General features: G+C 45.1%; 1 protein-coding gene across 4 annotated transcripts; it reads left to right on the top strand.

Annotated features, from left to right (window-relative positions):
• Positions 1-120: 120 nt before the first annotated feature.
• Positions 121-16,435, top strand: MMP23B (matrix metallopeptidase 23B). Of its 4 annotated transcripts, none has more exons than XM_005530421.3 (8): positions 121-6,592; positions 10,610-10,728; positions 12,120-12,259; positions 13,450-13,617; positions 14,252-14,416; positions 14,623-14,733; positions 15,583-15,709; positions 16,247-16,435. In XM_005530421.3, exons 1-8 carry the CDS (start codon positions 6,422-6,424, stop codon positions 16,419-16,421), a joined length of 1,176 nt encoding a protein of 391 aa, XP_005530478.1. In that variant the 5' UTR covers positions 121-6,421; the 3' UTR covers positions 16,422-16,435. The 4 variants fall into 4 exon arrangements, with proteins under 4 accessions (XP_005530478.1, XP_087922526.1, XP_014114661.1 ...); XM_088066399.1 differs by lacking the exon at positions 121-6,592 and adding an exon at positions 8,656-8,835; XM_088066400.1 differs by lacking the exon at positions 14,252-14,416.
• The last annotated feature ends 210 nt before the right edge of the window (positions 16,436-16,645 follow it).

The following is a 16,645-nucleotide window of genomic DNA, read 5'->3' as shown; positions in this document are numbered from 1 at the left end:
GCTGCACTGTGGATCCAGCTGTATTGTTTTCCAGCTAAGTGAAGAATTATTATCCACTGAGTCATGCTGTAAGGTAAATTTTGGTGGAAGTGTGGCTGTTTGTGTGAGGTCTGGTGACACAATGATGCCCAAACCTCCTGTTTGTTACGTATTGGAAGCAATATTTAAACAAACAAAACAAAATGCCCATGTTCCTCTACTCCCTTTGTTCATTAGCAAAGAGGTGGGAGATTTTTAAAGAAATGTTGAACTGTGTGGAACGTGTGGTGATTATGGGAATATTTATTATTTATAACCCTGTGGTGTATTGAGAAAGTTATTTCACCAATTCTTGACTTCTAGAGATAATGTTTATCAAAATATTCACTTGAGCTTGTTACAGTTCCAATAGATTTTTTTTTTAAATCTGTGAAAATGGATCAGATTTAACCCCTAAATTATTTGTTTGACTCATACTTAACACCCAGATAACCTGAAGCTGTATTTCAGAATCAACTTCGGTGTAAAAATCAGAGGTGCAGATTCTCATTATTTCCTAGATGTCCATGCTGATGGCAATCCCTTTGGAATTTCCCCAGAATCTTTGCTGGGGCAGTAAAATGAAAGTGCTCAAAAGTACAAATCTGAGCCAACTGTATCCTGTAAGAGCTGCTTTTATTTACCACTTTTTGGTGCAGAGGTGATAATTTTGCAGACTATTACCCCAGCCCCATGCTAAGTTTTTTAAAAAATAATTTATTCATGAGCCTCTCCATAAATCCAGAATGCTGAAGGATTTGTGCTGGCACGAAGAGAGAGAGGACAGAAGTGACAAAATGTTCAAAATCTGTCATTTAATGATCATCTCTTATTCCTAAGGTCTCCTTTTATTCAGGAAAAACAACATGGAGCATCCGCTTCATTTTTTTAAAATGGTTTCTTTGGGTGCTGAATGAAGAGATGCTTCCAAGTGATTATTTTCCCTAAAGGAAAAAAAAAAATAATTGCAGGAAGAGTGCAGTCTTTGACTTCCAAGCTGTGCAGCTGTTGCAGAAAACTGAAGTTGTTTAAAAAAATATTTTTTTTCTTTCCTGTCTAATGAAAAGAGATTTTGAAGGGAAGGAAGAGCTCCCTCAGTTTTATGTTTTATCTTTTTTAAATTCAAGAGGTGGCAGAGAAGGCAGCAGGTGCCCCTTTGTGCCAAGAATGTTTTTGGCAAACTTTTCCCCCCATGCCAGGCTCAGCTCAGGCTTTGGAAGAGGGAAGAAAGTTCTGGTTTATATTCCTTGATAAACCTGCATCAAATTTGCTGAGAGATCCTGAGACGGGAGAGCTGGGGGAAGATTTTCCTCCCCTTTTTGTCCTTTTCTACCCTTTTGCTGTTGTATTTCTTGCTGTGTTTTGGATTTCTTGCTGCATTTTGGATTTCTTGCTGGTTATAGAACACGGAAGTTCCTGCTGCTGCAGTGAGGGAAGGAGATGCCAGAGCAGTGGGCAATGCTCGTTTAAAGGCAAATATCGCCCTTTGTTAATTGGTGTGGGTGATGAGAAGCTTTCTGCTCGATGTTTGTGACCAGCTGATCTCCCAAAAAGGAGACTTGGATGGGTCCTCTGCAAAGGAGCTCCTGGGACCTGCCATCTCTTGGATGCAGCTCTGGGCCTTAGATATCGCCAGGTTTTTCTGGTGTACAACTTCAATTTTAACACATCAGCTCCTCTCAGACTTGGTACAAAAGGTTTCCAAATCTTTTAGTTTGGAAGTGTGGCCAAAGCTGTATTTTACAGACAATGTGAGACTGAGATAGAAAAGAGAGGGAGATTTTTCTTGCAAAGCAGAGTCAGATAATGGACCCATCTCCTTTATGTTATTTGTGCTTCTCCCAGGATTTCAAGAGGATTGGTCCACCCACAAGCGGCATAATACTATTAAAAACAGGTTATTAATACATCCCACCAGAGAGCAGAGACAAAAGTATCCCCACCCAGGGTGCAGTTTTTAGCTCATTATCTGTGTTTTGTGAAACCTTTCTCCCTCACTTCATCCCCAGATTTCTGCTCCCCATGGTCAGGACTGCAGTGCTGAGCACCTGCCTGGGTCAGGCCAGTGCAGCACTTCTATGAGCAGCAGCTCAAACTGACAGTTAAGCAAAATATTCCTTTTTCTCTGCCAGCTGGAGCTGTTTTCAGTTCATTTGTTATTCATCAGACCATGGATTTTTCTAGGAACATCAGCAGATGCTGATCACGAGGGGCTGCAGGGTAGAAAGTGGGAGAATTCTCTTTAGACCCCAAACATTCCTGTTCTCCCTCTCCCTGGGGAGCATTGCTCCCTCTTACAGCACACAAAACCCTTTTTTTAGCCCATGACCCACAGAAAAAGCACAAATTTTCAGTGCCATTCCCACAGGAACCATGCAGGAATGTTGGGTTGTTGGTTTTATTTTCTTTTCCCCCCAAGTTGGGAGCTGAAGGGCAAAATCTCTAAGTGCTTTTTGAAGGGAGGGCTGTGTGAGGTTTTCCTGATTCCTTTCACATGGGCCAAGGAGGAGCTGTTCTGTGGTAAATCACATTCCCTGCAGATGAAATCCTGATCCTGGAGCCTCGAGCCATTGGATTTTGGGTCCTTCTCCTTTCCCCACCTCCATGCAGAATTCCCAGTCACAACAGGGGAAGCTGATGGTGGTGTTTTGTTCCAATGACAAGGAACAAAACTTATCCAATGATAAGGCTCTTATCCATGAATAAACAGAGATTTCAGGAGAGGTGAGGTTCCTTTGGGACAGTCAGAGAGCTCCACTCCCAGCACTGATGGTGGTTCTCTCTGTAGCACCTCTTAGGACAGGTTTTGCTGTAATATATGTTGGGTTTGTGTTATTTTGGGGACTGGGATGAAGCAGTGCCAGTGTCCTGAGAAATTAAGTGGAGATACTGGAAATTGTGCTGAAAAAAACATTTAAAGGAGGCTGAACAAAGGAAAGAGAAATGCTAAGAATAATCCATGAAGGTTAAAAAAAAAATTATTTCTGAGCTAAAGGCTGCCCTGGGGAAGGGAGCCATGTGTTGTGTGTTAGGCACAGCCCTGCTTTAAGCCAAACATTTCAGCAACTGAGTGAAAAGAGCAAAGCTGAGGTGATGGAATGAGGGGGGTGCATCGTGTTGTGCAAATGATCCCGAGCTTTCTGTTCCCAAGGCCTCTCTTTGTGCATTGTGGGTTTTATGCAACTTCATTCACCATTCCTTCCCTCCTGACAGCTGCTCAGAGCCTGCTGCTTCCCAGAGCTCGGGATGTGCATCCCTGGATGTTGGCTTGGAAAATCCCAGCTCCCTACAAAGGAGAATCCGGGGAGGACAAAGCAGAGTCAGTTCTGTGCCCTTCCCTGCTCCCCTTTCCCTGTTATATCACATGGATTCACTCGGTGTCACGAGTTCCACTGCTTTGAGACAGAAACCAGTGCCAGGAATGTTTCTGCTGCCCAAATATAGTCAGCATGACAGATCTTGCCTGGAGTCCAAACCAAATATCCACGCTCCAGAACCTCTCAAACTCAGCAGAACTCTGGAGCTGCAGCAGCAGCTGCCTGGTGAAGAATGGGGTGTATTTCCAGCAGTGTCAGCAAGGATTCTGGTGGCTCCAGAGGAGCAGGGACTTTGTCAGGAGCATTGCTGGTGTGCACAGCAAGGAGCTCCTGAGGCTCCCTCAGCTCCATGAGCTGTATCTGGGAGTCCTGAGTCCTCTCCTCATCTGACTCTCCTTTCCCTAAAAAACGAAGTTTGTCTTGGCCTCAATGCTGAGCTGGTTTCTCAGCAAATATTTGGCTTGAACTTTAATCATTTTGAGAGCTTCCTGCAGCCAGGGGTTTCGTGGGGTTGGATGTGCTGAATTTTGGTGTAGATGGGCACAGTGGATGCGGGGAGAGAAGGCAAAGTGCTTTCCAAGAAACTGCTTTCTGATCCACCCAGGGATCACCTGACAGGGGAGCAGGATCCTAAAATGTCACAGTGGTTGTGAATCATCTCTGCAGCCCAAGATTCCCAGTCAGTCAGCACAAGATAAAACAGATCATGTGCAGCACGGTCTCTTCTCATTCAGAATCGTTCTGTGACTCATGGAAAAGGGTTTTCTTGGCTATGCTGACCCTTGGTAGCTGTATGGAGAAGTATTCAGGAACAGTGAGGTCCTAAAAATGCACTTTACTAAAGCTTTGTGCACTCAGCTGTGCTGAGATGTATTTCACAAAAACTTTTACCTTCTTTATATTATGAAGGAAATTTTTGGCTCCCTCAGGCAGTGCTTGGAGATTGTGAGTCCCCAATCTTTAAAGTTTGGGTTCTTCTGCTCCCCTTCACAAAAATGAGTGCCACAATAATAAGGCACTGAGTGGGTGCCTGAAGGGTTTCAGGTTCCTGTTCTGACAGATTCCACATTGACCTCAGGCAAATCTCTTCACCTGCTCTGAGCTTGTCCAAGGAGCAGGACAAAGCTCTGCCCTGAGTCTGGACTGGGGGACATTCACTTGCCCCAAGGGACCAGGCTGCTCCACTTGCCCCAAGGGACCAGGCTGCTCCAGCAGGAGGAGAAGTGGGTGTGCAGTGCATAAATTAATGTCTCTCTCCAGCACTGCCGAGTCCTCCTGGCTCTAGGAGAGGCACTTAAAGCTGTTCCGTGACTCAATGTTCTTCCAGCTCTGTGTTTGATAAAAATATTTTTCTTGCAAGCCAGTGCTGCCGTACTGGAGAAGAGCTCTTGGCTGGAGGTCTGGAGCCCCATTCCGAGGCAGGTTTTTCCTTCAAGACTCCTCTCTCAATCAGCCTTTCAGTTCTCATCTGCAGGCTCTGAAAGAAATTTTGAGAATTTGGGCACTCAAGGCACAGATCAGTTGAGTTTCTCCCTTGGTGCTGTGATTGCAGCTCAAACCACAAACAGGGCTGCATCTGCATCTATTTCGAGCTCCAAATGCAGGACTTTTACAGTCATGCACAGGCACATTCCTTCTGCCAGCGGTGCTCCTGAGGAAGGAGGAATCATCCCTAGAAAGCTGCAGCAAGCAGCTGAGGGCAGCCAATTCCACAGGAGGGAGAGTCCTAGACCCTGCTTTCTGCTCTTCCTCCTGCTCTCAGCTTCCCTTTGTAATTCTGTCCCTTGTTTCCTTGCCTGTTACTCCTTATCCTGTCCTTCTCCTGGGGTCTGAACCACTGCTGCACTTCGTGGTGTTTTTCCTTGGTGAGAATTGAAAATGTTCATGAAATTCTACACCCAGACTCACTTTTTTATCCTGAGTTGTTTAAAAGCTCCAGGCCAGCTTTAGGCTGAAAATATATGAAACTAATAAAATGTTGCAGGCTTGATTATGAACTAGGGTGGAAAAAATTCCAATTAAAGCACTTTTTATTATTAAAATTACAAGGCTTTTCTGAAAACTTGCAAATGCCTCAGATGCCCTTAATCAATTTTTACATGACCTTCTCCCTCCCTGGCATTTGCTGGTGGGAATGGGAGCTTGCAGAGTTCTTTTTCCTCTGTCTGGTCCTGAGCTGGGGTTGAGTTCACCCCACTTCAGGACCAGACAGAAAAGTGCAGCTGTCTCTGGAAACCTGAGAATTTCTGAGTGAGCTTTCTCAAAAAGCCGTGAATCGATTCTTGTCTGGTTGGAGAGCTTGGAGATGCCTCAAAGAACCTGCCAGCTGAAGACAAGCTGACAAACCCCTCCAAGCCAGTCCTCCAAAACAAGAGTGGCCTGAAAATACTCAATAACCCAAGCACACCAGAAACTTGCAGATCCCCAGCCAAGTTTGATGGAAGAGGGGCTGGTGTTTACTTTTGTATGAATTTGTAAACTCCCCGAACAGTTTCACAAGCAGAGAGCCCAGACTGCTCTCCCAGCATCTCATTTTTCATCCTGAGGACAGCCCCAGCCCGTGACAAATGATGTGTAGCATCCCCAATGACACATTCCAAGGGGGTGATGTCTCCCTTCTGGATTCCTTTTGCTGCCTCCTCCCCGTGTGGTTTGTTGTGGGGTTTTTTTTTGGTTTTTTGGTTTTGTTTTTTTTTTTATTACTAAAGCTGACAACTGCAGATTTGCCTTCTGTTGCTCACACAGTTAAAGAGAAGAGTTCATGTCCACCCCAGCTTGTTTCACTTTGCTGCTGCTCCTCCGCCAGCCCAAATTTTAGCTGCAGTAACACAATCCTACTTGGCAGAGCCTGAGAGAATCTTTGCCACATTGGAAAGAGGCTTAATGTAAAGTCTACTTTTTCCTTCTTCTTCTTTTTTAAATTTTTTTTTTTTTTAGAGCTTTTTCAAACTCCCCTGGTTGTGCACAGCTCTGGCAGTAGCTGCATGGCTGCTCACAAATGGTCCAAATGTGAGCTCAAGGATTACAGATGCGTTCTGTGAAGGGAATATCTTGAGTGCTTGTCCCAAAAACTCCTCAAGAACAACATGGATCAGGCTGAACAACATTCTTCAGGCAGAAGGAAAAGCCCCTTGTCCCTGGAGAAGAAAAAGAGCAGTGGCTGGAGAACCACACTGGGGTTTTTGTGTCTGTTCCCTGTGCTGGTTTTGCTGGTGGTTGTGGAATATCCAGCTGGAGCTGCAGTTCATGAAATTCAGGTGAGGAGAAGGGGTCTGATCCTCAAATGCCTGGGAGGGGAGTGGGGTATCAAAGAGAGGTGCAGGTGTGTTCTGGTTAGAGGCTGGAATCTAAATATCTAAATAGGTAGACAAGTATCTAATCTAAATAGATAAATATACCAAATAGGTCTATAGATAAATAGATCTAAATAGCTAAATAGATACAAATAGATCTAAATAGATCTAAAAATATAAATATCTAACTAGATAAATCTATAAATCTCTAATCTAAATAGATAAATAGATCTCAGTCTATAGACAAATAGATCTAAATAGATCTATGGATAAAAAGTATCTAAAGAGATAAATATCTAACTAGATAATTCTCTAAATCACTAATCCAAATAAATGGTTATAAATAAATCTATATGTAAATCTAAATAGAACAATGGATCTATAGATAAAAAATATCTAAACGGATAAACATCTGTAAAGCCATCAAGATGTATTCAGGACTGTTGGAACCCCTCATTGCAAAGAATCCCAAAAGATAATTGTGCACCCCAGTGGAATCAGGTGGTTGAAGCTGTGGGTGCAGCTTAAGAGAAGCAAACAGGGAATTCTAAGAAGGTTGGGGAGTTTTTCCTTGGAGCTTTAGCTGCTCCTGTGGCTTTTCTGCTTTCCTAGCCAAGGGTGATGTGGCATTGCCTGGTTTGGGATTTCTGAGGCTGGGCTGAGCCTCCCTGCACTCCAGGGCTCGTGGTGTGGGATCCAAACTGGAACTGCAGAAATCCCAGCTGCGTCTTTTTGGAGTCCATCCCTCCATGGGATACACTGAATCCAGGGGGAGCTTTGGCAGAGCCCTGGGGCTCCCAGAAGCTCACCTTCAATTTCTCCTTTAGCTTAATTTTAGCTTTTAATTTTATAAAAAAGAATCTTTAGGTACATCCTCTCCTGGTTTTTGTGTATATGAACATCCTGGCACTGCCCCCTCATTTGCATAACATGCTCAGGTTGTTATTAAGTACTCCTAATTCAGAGTGATGTTGCTGTTTGACTTGAGGGGAACTGCATGGCTGGGAGGGAGAAGGGAATTCATTACAGTCATTACAGCTCAATGAAGTAAATTACTGGAGGTCTGAGTGCACAGGGTGAATAATTCAGAACAGGGCTGTTGGCCAGTGTCTCCCTTCATACATATATTTTAAATTTTCAGTTTATATATATAATTTATATTAGTGTATATATAATTTATAATTTATATTAGTGTGTATATAATTTATATTTTATATATTAATTATATTTATTATTATTTTATATATATATATATATATATATATATATATATATATATATGTTGTTGAGAGAGAGAATTGAATAATACCCTTCCAGAACATTTGGAGTATTTGAGACCTTAACCCACAGCTCACTGGGTTTCTTCCTGGGAGTGTCTGAACTTTTCAGTTCTGGGTAGCCTCAAAATCCTGGATATTTGTCATCCAGACAGATCCTTTGATCCAATCTGTGCTGTGGTTTTCTGACTGTCGGAACCCCACACCTGAGCTGCAACCTTTGGATGGTTCCCCACCCTTCTCCGATTAATTTTGCAACACTTTTTGTTAATTAAAAGTATCTTTGTTGCCCCAGTGGTGGCAAAATCAGAGACTTGAGGAGAACAGAGCCCAGGAAGGAGGTTTGAGCAAAGACCTCTGCACCTCCTTTGATCCAGCAGCGATTGATGCTCTGATCACTCTGGTTTGGATTTTGAGGAGAAGTGACACATTATTTTAATTTTTCATTTTGTTTGCTCAGCATTAATGGCTTCAAGCTTTTATTCTCAGTAGTTACAGAAAATACAGAAAATTTTTCTCCCCTGGGGCTGCAGTTTCCCTTGCAGGAGGAGAAGCCAGCAGGCTCTTTCTGGCTGGAATTGTTCTCTGCCCAAGGGACTGGGAGAGCTCAGGATTCCCCTGTGTTGGAATTTAACAGCCAGAGGAGCCAAACTGCTCCCTGAGCTCCAGAAACCAGGAATGGCAACAGCAGTGGGGTGGATTGTGGAGGCTGGAAAGCAAATCCAGAGTGTCCTGCCTTTGCCAGAACACCCAGCACAAGGACAGAGAAATCCTGAGGAGTGTCAACACCTCACTCACCCCAGGATGAAGTTAACACATCTCCTGAGTCAGTCTTCTGGAGCCTGACAGAATTCCCAGGAATCCTGATGCCAGAATGAATGAATGTGTAACCAGTCCCAATCCTGGCACAGGATCCTGGAGAAAACAAAGGTGGGAAGTATTTGCATAATTCTCCTCTACTTGAAAGAACTGTGAGAAAAGCAAAAGGGGAAAATATCTGATTATCCTGTAATTATGAGCTGATCTTCTCCAGGCTCCTCTTGCAGCTCCTCCACCTTGCCTGTTCTGCTTAAAAGGAGGCAAAATTTTCCTTTTTTATCCAGGGAAATGTGTCTGTCGGATTAAAATCAGAGCTAAAACCCACAGGGGATGAAGGGAGAGGGATGAGAGCCAGTGACCCACAGCCCATGTGCCCGAGGAGGAAAGGGCAAGGCCTTGAGCTGAGTGAACCCAAAAATGTGATCCAAATCCTGCCAAAATCTGCAGCCAGCAGGGAGGTGTTGGCTCCCAGCTCCATCCCATAGTGAGTGGTCCTCACAAAGCTGGTGCTAGTTTCAGCTGCAGGAAACACTGAAATCTGCCCTTGTAGGAAAGAAAGGTGCTGAGATTGGGTCAGGATGGAAGGAAAAGGGCTGTCAGACTTGGTCAGGAGAAAGTTTCCAGCCTCATCAAGCTGTGGAAAGGTGCTTCTGCTTCAGGCAGGACCCAGAGCTGTCACCTCAGGCCTCTTGTCTACTCTTGTGACACAAAGGATGTGGGTTTTTGGCTTTCAGGGCCTCATTTCTTCCATGAGGAAATTGCAGACAGCTCCTGCTGCCTGTGGAATGTGCTGTGAGGCTGGACAGAGGCTCTTGCTGCAGCTTCTGTACCATGGCCACTGTCTCTGGCTCTAGGGAAGTGCCTTGGTGCCTCTGGAGCCCAGAGATTTTCAGTGTTTTAGCCCCAAAAAGGGGAAACAGAACTGGAAGACTTACAAAAAAACACGCTGGGTCCCATTCGTTTCCCTCCAGCTACTAAAAGGCTTTTCTAGCTGCAGTCAGATGTGTCACAAAATTCAATGTCTTTTGCTCTTCAATGCTTTAAGGGCACTCCAGGTTTTCCAGGGCTTCTGTTTACTTTGAAGGCATTTCAGAGCTCTCTGAAAGAGCTCCCTGCACAAAGAGTTGCCTGTTTTACTAATTTCTCCAAGTTAACATTTCTTCTGTGGTGAGGCTGGGGAGTGACGGCAAAGAGAGGAGGAAATGAAAACTTTCCAGGCAGAGCTGCAGTACTTACTGTGGCCAGAAGCCTTCTGAGGCCTCATTTCTGCTCTCCAAAAGGAGAGGGGCTTTTTTGGGATGATGCAGGATCGGTCTCATCTCTTGGATACCCCTCAGGCAGAAGTAGTGGTGCTCCCCAGCCCCAGGTGTCCTGCTCCATCTAGTTTTTTATTTTACACTGTGATGCCTTGGAGTGGCTGCCTAGAACAGAGGCTGGATAAGGTTAAGAGAATAAAGTAGGGATTTATTAAAGGTCTTCAATAGGCACACCTTGGGCAGTGAAAAACTTCAGAGGGGCTACACCCAAGATGGATGATGGTCACCAGTTTTTCACACTATTATGTGTTTGGTCCATTTAAATATCAGGGGTTAGTCCTCCAATTACAGCTTCAGGTAATGAAGTAATTTACCCCGGTTCTCCCCCACAATTCACTTTTGTTTATACTTTGTGGGGCCTGAGGCAGTGAGGTGTCCTTGATTCCCAGGCCTGGCGAGGAATTGTTGTGTCTGACAAAATGTGAAGACAGCAGCTCACACTGTGTGTGGAGTGTTGAGTTCTGCATTAATGCACTACAGGATTTGAAAAATATAAAGGCTAAAATCTTAAGGCATCAACTGTCCTGGAGTCTCTCTTATCTCCTCCAAGCTCCTGTTTTGTCTTTAAGGAAGATGTCCCGGGCTCAGCTCTGCTCATCCCAGCTCCTCCTCGGCCTGCGGCGCGGAGCAGGCGATACACGATCACCCCAGGCCACCTCAAGTGGGACCACTTCAACCTCACCTACAAGTAAGGCCTGGAATCAGCCCCAAAAGTGATCCAGGGGCCTGAATTTTCCTGCTGTATCCAATGGCTTTGGATCTTGGCCCTGTGGCTTTTGCTGAGCCATGTGCCAGGGCAGGAAGAGCTGCTAAAGCCACTCCAAAGCAGGAATATTTTGACACACGCTGCACCTCTCACTGGAGTGAAACTGTTCAGGGCAGAGTCAGGCTCCCCACAACAGGGTCCTCCCTCAGAAGGTCGTGATTGAGGATTAATTCTGTTATCCTAGTGGGTTTTTTTAAGAGTTCAGTATGAACTTAAATCAGCACCAAGGGCAATCACTGTTGAAAGGTGATCTCAGGATTTCTGTGATTTCTGGGCTCTTAGCGCTGACGGATTTTAGCAGTGTCTCTCCTTTCTCTTTGGGAAAAGTCTACTGACAAATACACAATAAAAAGCCCTTGATTACAATTCCATGGTGAGGGAAGGCTCTGCTCCTTCCCTTCCTGCTCATTCCAAACAGGCTCAGCCTCATGAGAGCCTTCACTGCCCAGGTTTGCCCTCACAAAGAGACTGGCTTGGTACGAAACCTTCTGCTCCCTTTAGGATGTGCAAGAGGAGAGCATAATCAGCATAGCTGAAAACCATCCCAGAGGGATAGAGAATATGCCCAGCTTTTCCCAGTTGCTGCACTTGAGGCAGTTCCCTGAATGCAGATTTTCCTGTGGGATGAAGTAAGTTCCTGGGAGACATCTGCATTTTCATGGCCCAAGGAGGGCTTCTACCAGTCTGCACCATGAGTTTCCCCACAGTTTGCCCTGTGGCCCAAGCAAAAACATCTCTTGAGTCTCTGTCCTAAGTAATGAGAATTTGTTTCATAGGAAATAACTTCTTTCTCTATAGATTTTTTCCAAAGGAAAGAACTTCTTTCCCTGTACATTTTTTTTCTAAGCAAAGAACTTGTTTTCCCATAAAACCTTTTATATTCTTTGGAACTTTTTAAAAAGTTCTTCCTGAGAGTATTCCACACCAGTGGAATATCCACATCCACTGGAGCCCAAGGGTGAGGAACAAGAATTCCCTGCTGTTGGAATGCAGCTCTTCTTCTAGCAACAGACTGGGATAGACCAGGATAAAAACAATTTTCCAAGAGAACTTGTGCTGAAGAGGAGGAACAAAAGCTGTAGCTAGTCCAGAACTACATTCTCATTCCATTGTAAAGAATATCAGGAATTAATTCACCCCTCTGGGGGGGGTGATTAAATATTGTTAACATCCAGCTCAAGCTACTCCTGATTCCAACCTCCTGCAGTGAGTTTGTGAAACACCAGAGAAGTTGACTGAAGCAGTCCTGAGAGCCTGCAGATGTTTGAGGAAGGACTGGCATTTTCCTGAGGGTGTCCTGTGTGTCCCTGCAGGATCCTGTCCTTCCCGAGGAACCTCCTGAGCGCCAGGGACACGCGCCGGGGGCTGGCAGCTGCATTCCGCATGTGGAGCGAGGTGTCCCCATTCAGCTTCAGGGAGGTCCCACGGCACCTCCCCAGTGACCTCAAAATAGGTGAGTCCCCGCCACGGGGTCCTGCTTTGGGGCAGTGGAAGCTGTGGTGTGTGTGAATTCCAGCAATTCCAGTGTGTAATCCAGAATCTGGGAGGCAGGAGAGCATCCCTATGCTGCGTGGACTCAGCAGGGCCTCTTGGATAAGGTTTGGGGTGTCCTTTGCCTTTAGACAGGCAAAGAAAAACTACTTCTGTCTGCTCAAGGAAATCTTAATGTCCCAATTAGCACTTCCTGTGAATCTGGTGGTCAGGAAGCTTCAGGCATTTGCCAAAAATGAACCCTCAAATTCTGCTGCTGGGACGGAATCCCACAGATAGGGAAAGCCATGGGAGAATAAGAAGACACAGGTGGGGAAAGCTACAGGAGAATAAGAATTGAATCCACAGATTCTTACTCCATGGATGGGGAAACTGAATGTTGGAAGGTGGAGTGACACACCCAGGCTCACAAAGAGCCACAGAACAGGTGAGGGATTCAAGCTGCTTCACTTGACTGGGTTCAGTCTCCCTTTTGCTGATCCTATTGGAGCAGTCACTGTTCCGCCCCTTCCCTCCTCCCCTCCACGGCTCTGTAGCTGTTCCTGAATTTCCTGGGGCCTAGAAAAGTTCAGTGCTGAGGCATTTTCTGCTGAATCCCTGTCAATTCTTCCTGGGATTTCTGAGTGTGAAGCAGAGATTCCTTGTGCCAATGGCCCAGCAGATTCACCCTCATTTCATAACATGTTCCCCTCCGGTGCTGCAGGACGTGATGAGGCTCCCTGGGGTCTGTCCTACCACTATGTGGGAGCTCCAGGTGCCCAGTTCCAGGGATTCAGGATCCACTGTGATCTTCCTGCAGCTCTGACTCCAAGGCATCTGCTTATTTATGTTCAAAATGGAACAATCCAGGGGTTTTCAGCTCTGTCCAGCTTCTCTCTCAAAAAGATAATTTCCACATGGTCTTGCAAGAGGAGCTCAGCATTCCCTGCTGGACCACAAATTGATTTGTGTCCTTTGGAAACAACTCTAAATCCAGGGTCAGCACAGGGCTGAGTGTTGGCACCAGTCCTGACAATTGCTTTGCATTTATCTTTCCTTTTGTGGAGGCTGGAAAACACCTGGGATCCCATTGGAGACCTTTCCAGTGACCCAGGGTTTTCCTGGGCAGGCTGATCCTGATGGATAACCCTCAACCTGCTGCTTTTTCCACAGGTTTCTACTCCATCAACCACACAGACTGCCTGGAGTCTCTGACCCACCACTGCTTTGATGGCACCACGGGTGAACTGGCCCATGCCTTCTTCCCACCCCACGGAGAAATCCACTTTGATGACCATGAGTACTGGATCCTGGGGAACACCAGGTTCAGCTGGAAGAAAGGTAACACAGGAAACACATGGAATGCCTGGGATATAGATTTTAGTCTGGGATTTACCTGATCTGGGAAAGTGATGACAGAAACAGTTGGAGTTTTATTGTGGGGTTGGGAGTTGTTATTGCTCTGCCCTGAGCCCAAACTGTGTGATGGCACAGCCACTTCTTGCTGGAATTATTTGAATTAGTGAAATTCTTTGGTAGCTCAGCCACATCCTTCAGTTAAAATCCATGTGCTGGATGCTGCCAAGAGGCTTGAGGTTGACTCCAGGCTGTGGAGGTCAAACGAGCATCTTTCAGACTGGAATCTTCCCAACCCCATTTCTTCAGCTCAGGGCTGTGGGGGGCAAAGTGAGCAGGAAGCTGAGGAGGGTCAGTGTTGTACTGGGTCAAACACTGCAGCTCTCCTGGACCCTGGCACTGCTCTGGGTCCTGCTACTGGGAATTAGAAGCACATGGGAATAATTGGCTTGATTTGGGCCCAAGCAGCTACAGAGAATAGGAACCTAGGGCAGTGCTGCCTGTTCTAGTGCTGAAATCCTTCCTCTGGTTTTACACCTCACCAGGAGGAATCATGTGGTAAAGCAGAGCTGTACACCAACTATACAACACCATTCCAGCTGGTTTTCCTTTCCCCCAGGGGTTTGGCTGACAGACCTGGTCCATGTGGCAGCCCATGAGATTGGACACGCCCTGGGCCTCATGCACTCGCTGAACCCCAATGCCCTCATGCACATCAATGCCACCCTGACGGGCAAAAAGAGCATTTCCCAGGATGAAGTATGGGGAATCCACAGGCTCTATGGTGAGGAATCTCTGCAGGCCTTGCCTAAAGTGGCAACTGGATGCTGTGGAGCAATCGTGGTGTCACATTCCACCTCCTGTTGTGCTTCTGCTTTAGATCATTCCCCATCCCAGCTCCACCTTGTGGACACCTTCCTGACATTTCACCTAAATCTGGTTGTTCAGTCTCCCCCAACCCCTCTAACACCTCATCTCCTCCTGTTCCAGGCTGTAAGGACAGGTTATTTGTGTGCCCAGTATGGGCAAAAAAAGGCTTCTGTGAGAAGCGCAGGAAGCTGATGAAGAAGCACTGCCCATCCATCTGTGACTTCTGCTATGGTATCCAGCGAGTTTTCTGGGATTTGGGCTGGGGTCTGTACAGAGGGAGGAGGTAAAAGTGAGGCTGGGATAGGCAGGATGCTAATTTCATAATTCAGTGGACACAAGTGATCCAGCTCCAAGCACAAACAGAGATGGTGTCTTGTATATCTGAGTCCAGATCCAGGCCTGTAACGAGGAATGATTAAACATTTATGGAGTGGAACATGAAATTGTCCCATTCCCCTCTGGTTTAGCTAAGCCAGGGAATAGCAAGGCAGAGAGAGGGGCTACAGAGCAGGTCCTGAGGCAGAGATGAGACAGAAACAAGACAAAAACATCTCCAGCACAGCTGGACTGGAGCTGCTCCCCAGAACAGGATATAAATGATGTTAATCACCTTATCCAGCCTTTTTGGGTCCAGATAAGGAACTATCAGGACTAGGTCAAGTTGCTGCAGCTGTGGAACTGAATTCAGATGAATACTGCTCTCCTTGGGATATCCTGGATAACCAATGCCTCCTTCTTCAGCACAGAGGGTTTTGGGGGTTTTTTTTGGGCCACATTCATGAGAAATGTAATCAGATAATTACAAACCCAGATATTGCACAGGCTTTTCACACACTGGACTCTTCATGTCCTCTTCCACAGCTGTGAAAGGGACAACTTTGATTTTTATCCATCTCAGTTTACACACCACAAAAATTTTATCTTCACACATCAATCATGTTATTTATCTATTCAAGAACTGCTCAGAGGAGGCACTTTTAAATTAATACTTTTAAGGCTCCTTAAATGATAATTTTGTGAAAGCATTTTGGGGTGGCTAAAGCTCATTAACTGCTGCCATTTCCTTCTCTCCCTGGACAGAATTCCCATTTCCAACAGTGCCCCCCACTCTGCCCCCATCAAGGACCAAAACCAAGACAGTTTCTGAGGGCAGGAATGTCACCTTCCGCTGTGGACAGAAGATCATTCATAAAAAAGGCAAAGTCTAGTAAGTGCTCTGTCCTTATCCCAGGCCTTAGGAAACTCTGCATACTGAAATCCATGAGGAAGAATGACAAGAACAGGGTAAAGCAGAATGGAATTTATAATCTGCAGCTCAAAATCCAATTTTTATATATAGCACAAAGCTAATTCCTACTACCAAGCCGAATTCCCTGGCTGTATTCTGAAAAAAAAACCCCATAAAATTTAAATTTATTCTTTCAGGTTCTGTTACTAACAGAATACAGTCAGGTATGCTGTATACTTCTGTTACTAAAGTATGAAGAAGTTCTGGATGTATCTAAAATTTAGGTTGGCTCAAATCCATGAGCTGGTTTAGAGTCAAGGACCCAAATTTCCATCAACTTTCCAAGATTCAAACTCCAAAATTATGCATGATTATGCCCTGTTAATTGTGGTTATCCACCGGAAATAAAGAGTAAAACTCAACTGTGTTTTGGTAAATCTGTACACTTACTCATCAAAATTTATTAGTAGAAATAACTAATATCTAGTTTTATTTTCATTATTTTTCTTCTAACAGCTGGTATAAAGATAAGGAACTTCTGGAATATTCATATCCAGGTTATTTATCCCTAAATGAAGATCACATGAGCATCATTGCAAATGCAATTAATGAAGGAACTTACACTTGCATAGTGAAGAAAAAAGAAAGAATCCTGACTACTTATTCCTGGAGAATCAGACTGAAGCACTGACACAACCCTGGAAGGAGCCCTTCAGTTCCTGCTCCTTCTGCTTCCAGTTGTTTCTTCAGCATTTTAGATTTAATCTCCAGTAGTGCAACTGAATTCTCCATCAGCTGCTTCAGTACCTTGGGCAAAAGAGACTGGGACTGGTTACTGGAATGTCAAACCCTTCCAGATTAATTTTAATGTTAAAGAATTTATTGACCATTTGCTGAACAAAGAATTAAAAAACT

Source organism: Pseudopodoces humilis, chromosome 24, assembly GCF_049639895.1.
Source record: "Pseudopodoces humilis isolate 2021_Gansu_Grassland_sample_001 chromosome 24, ASM4963989v1, whole genome shotgun sequence".
Classification (NCBI taxonomy): Eukaryota; Metazoa; Chordata; class Aves; order Passeriformes; family Paridae; genus Pseudopodoces; species Pseudopodoces humilis.
Note: the sequence above shows the minus strand (reverse complement) of the source record. Positions and strands in the feature narration are given on the sequence as shown.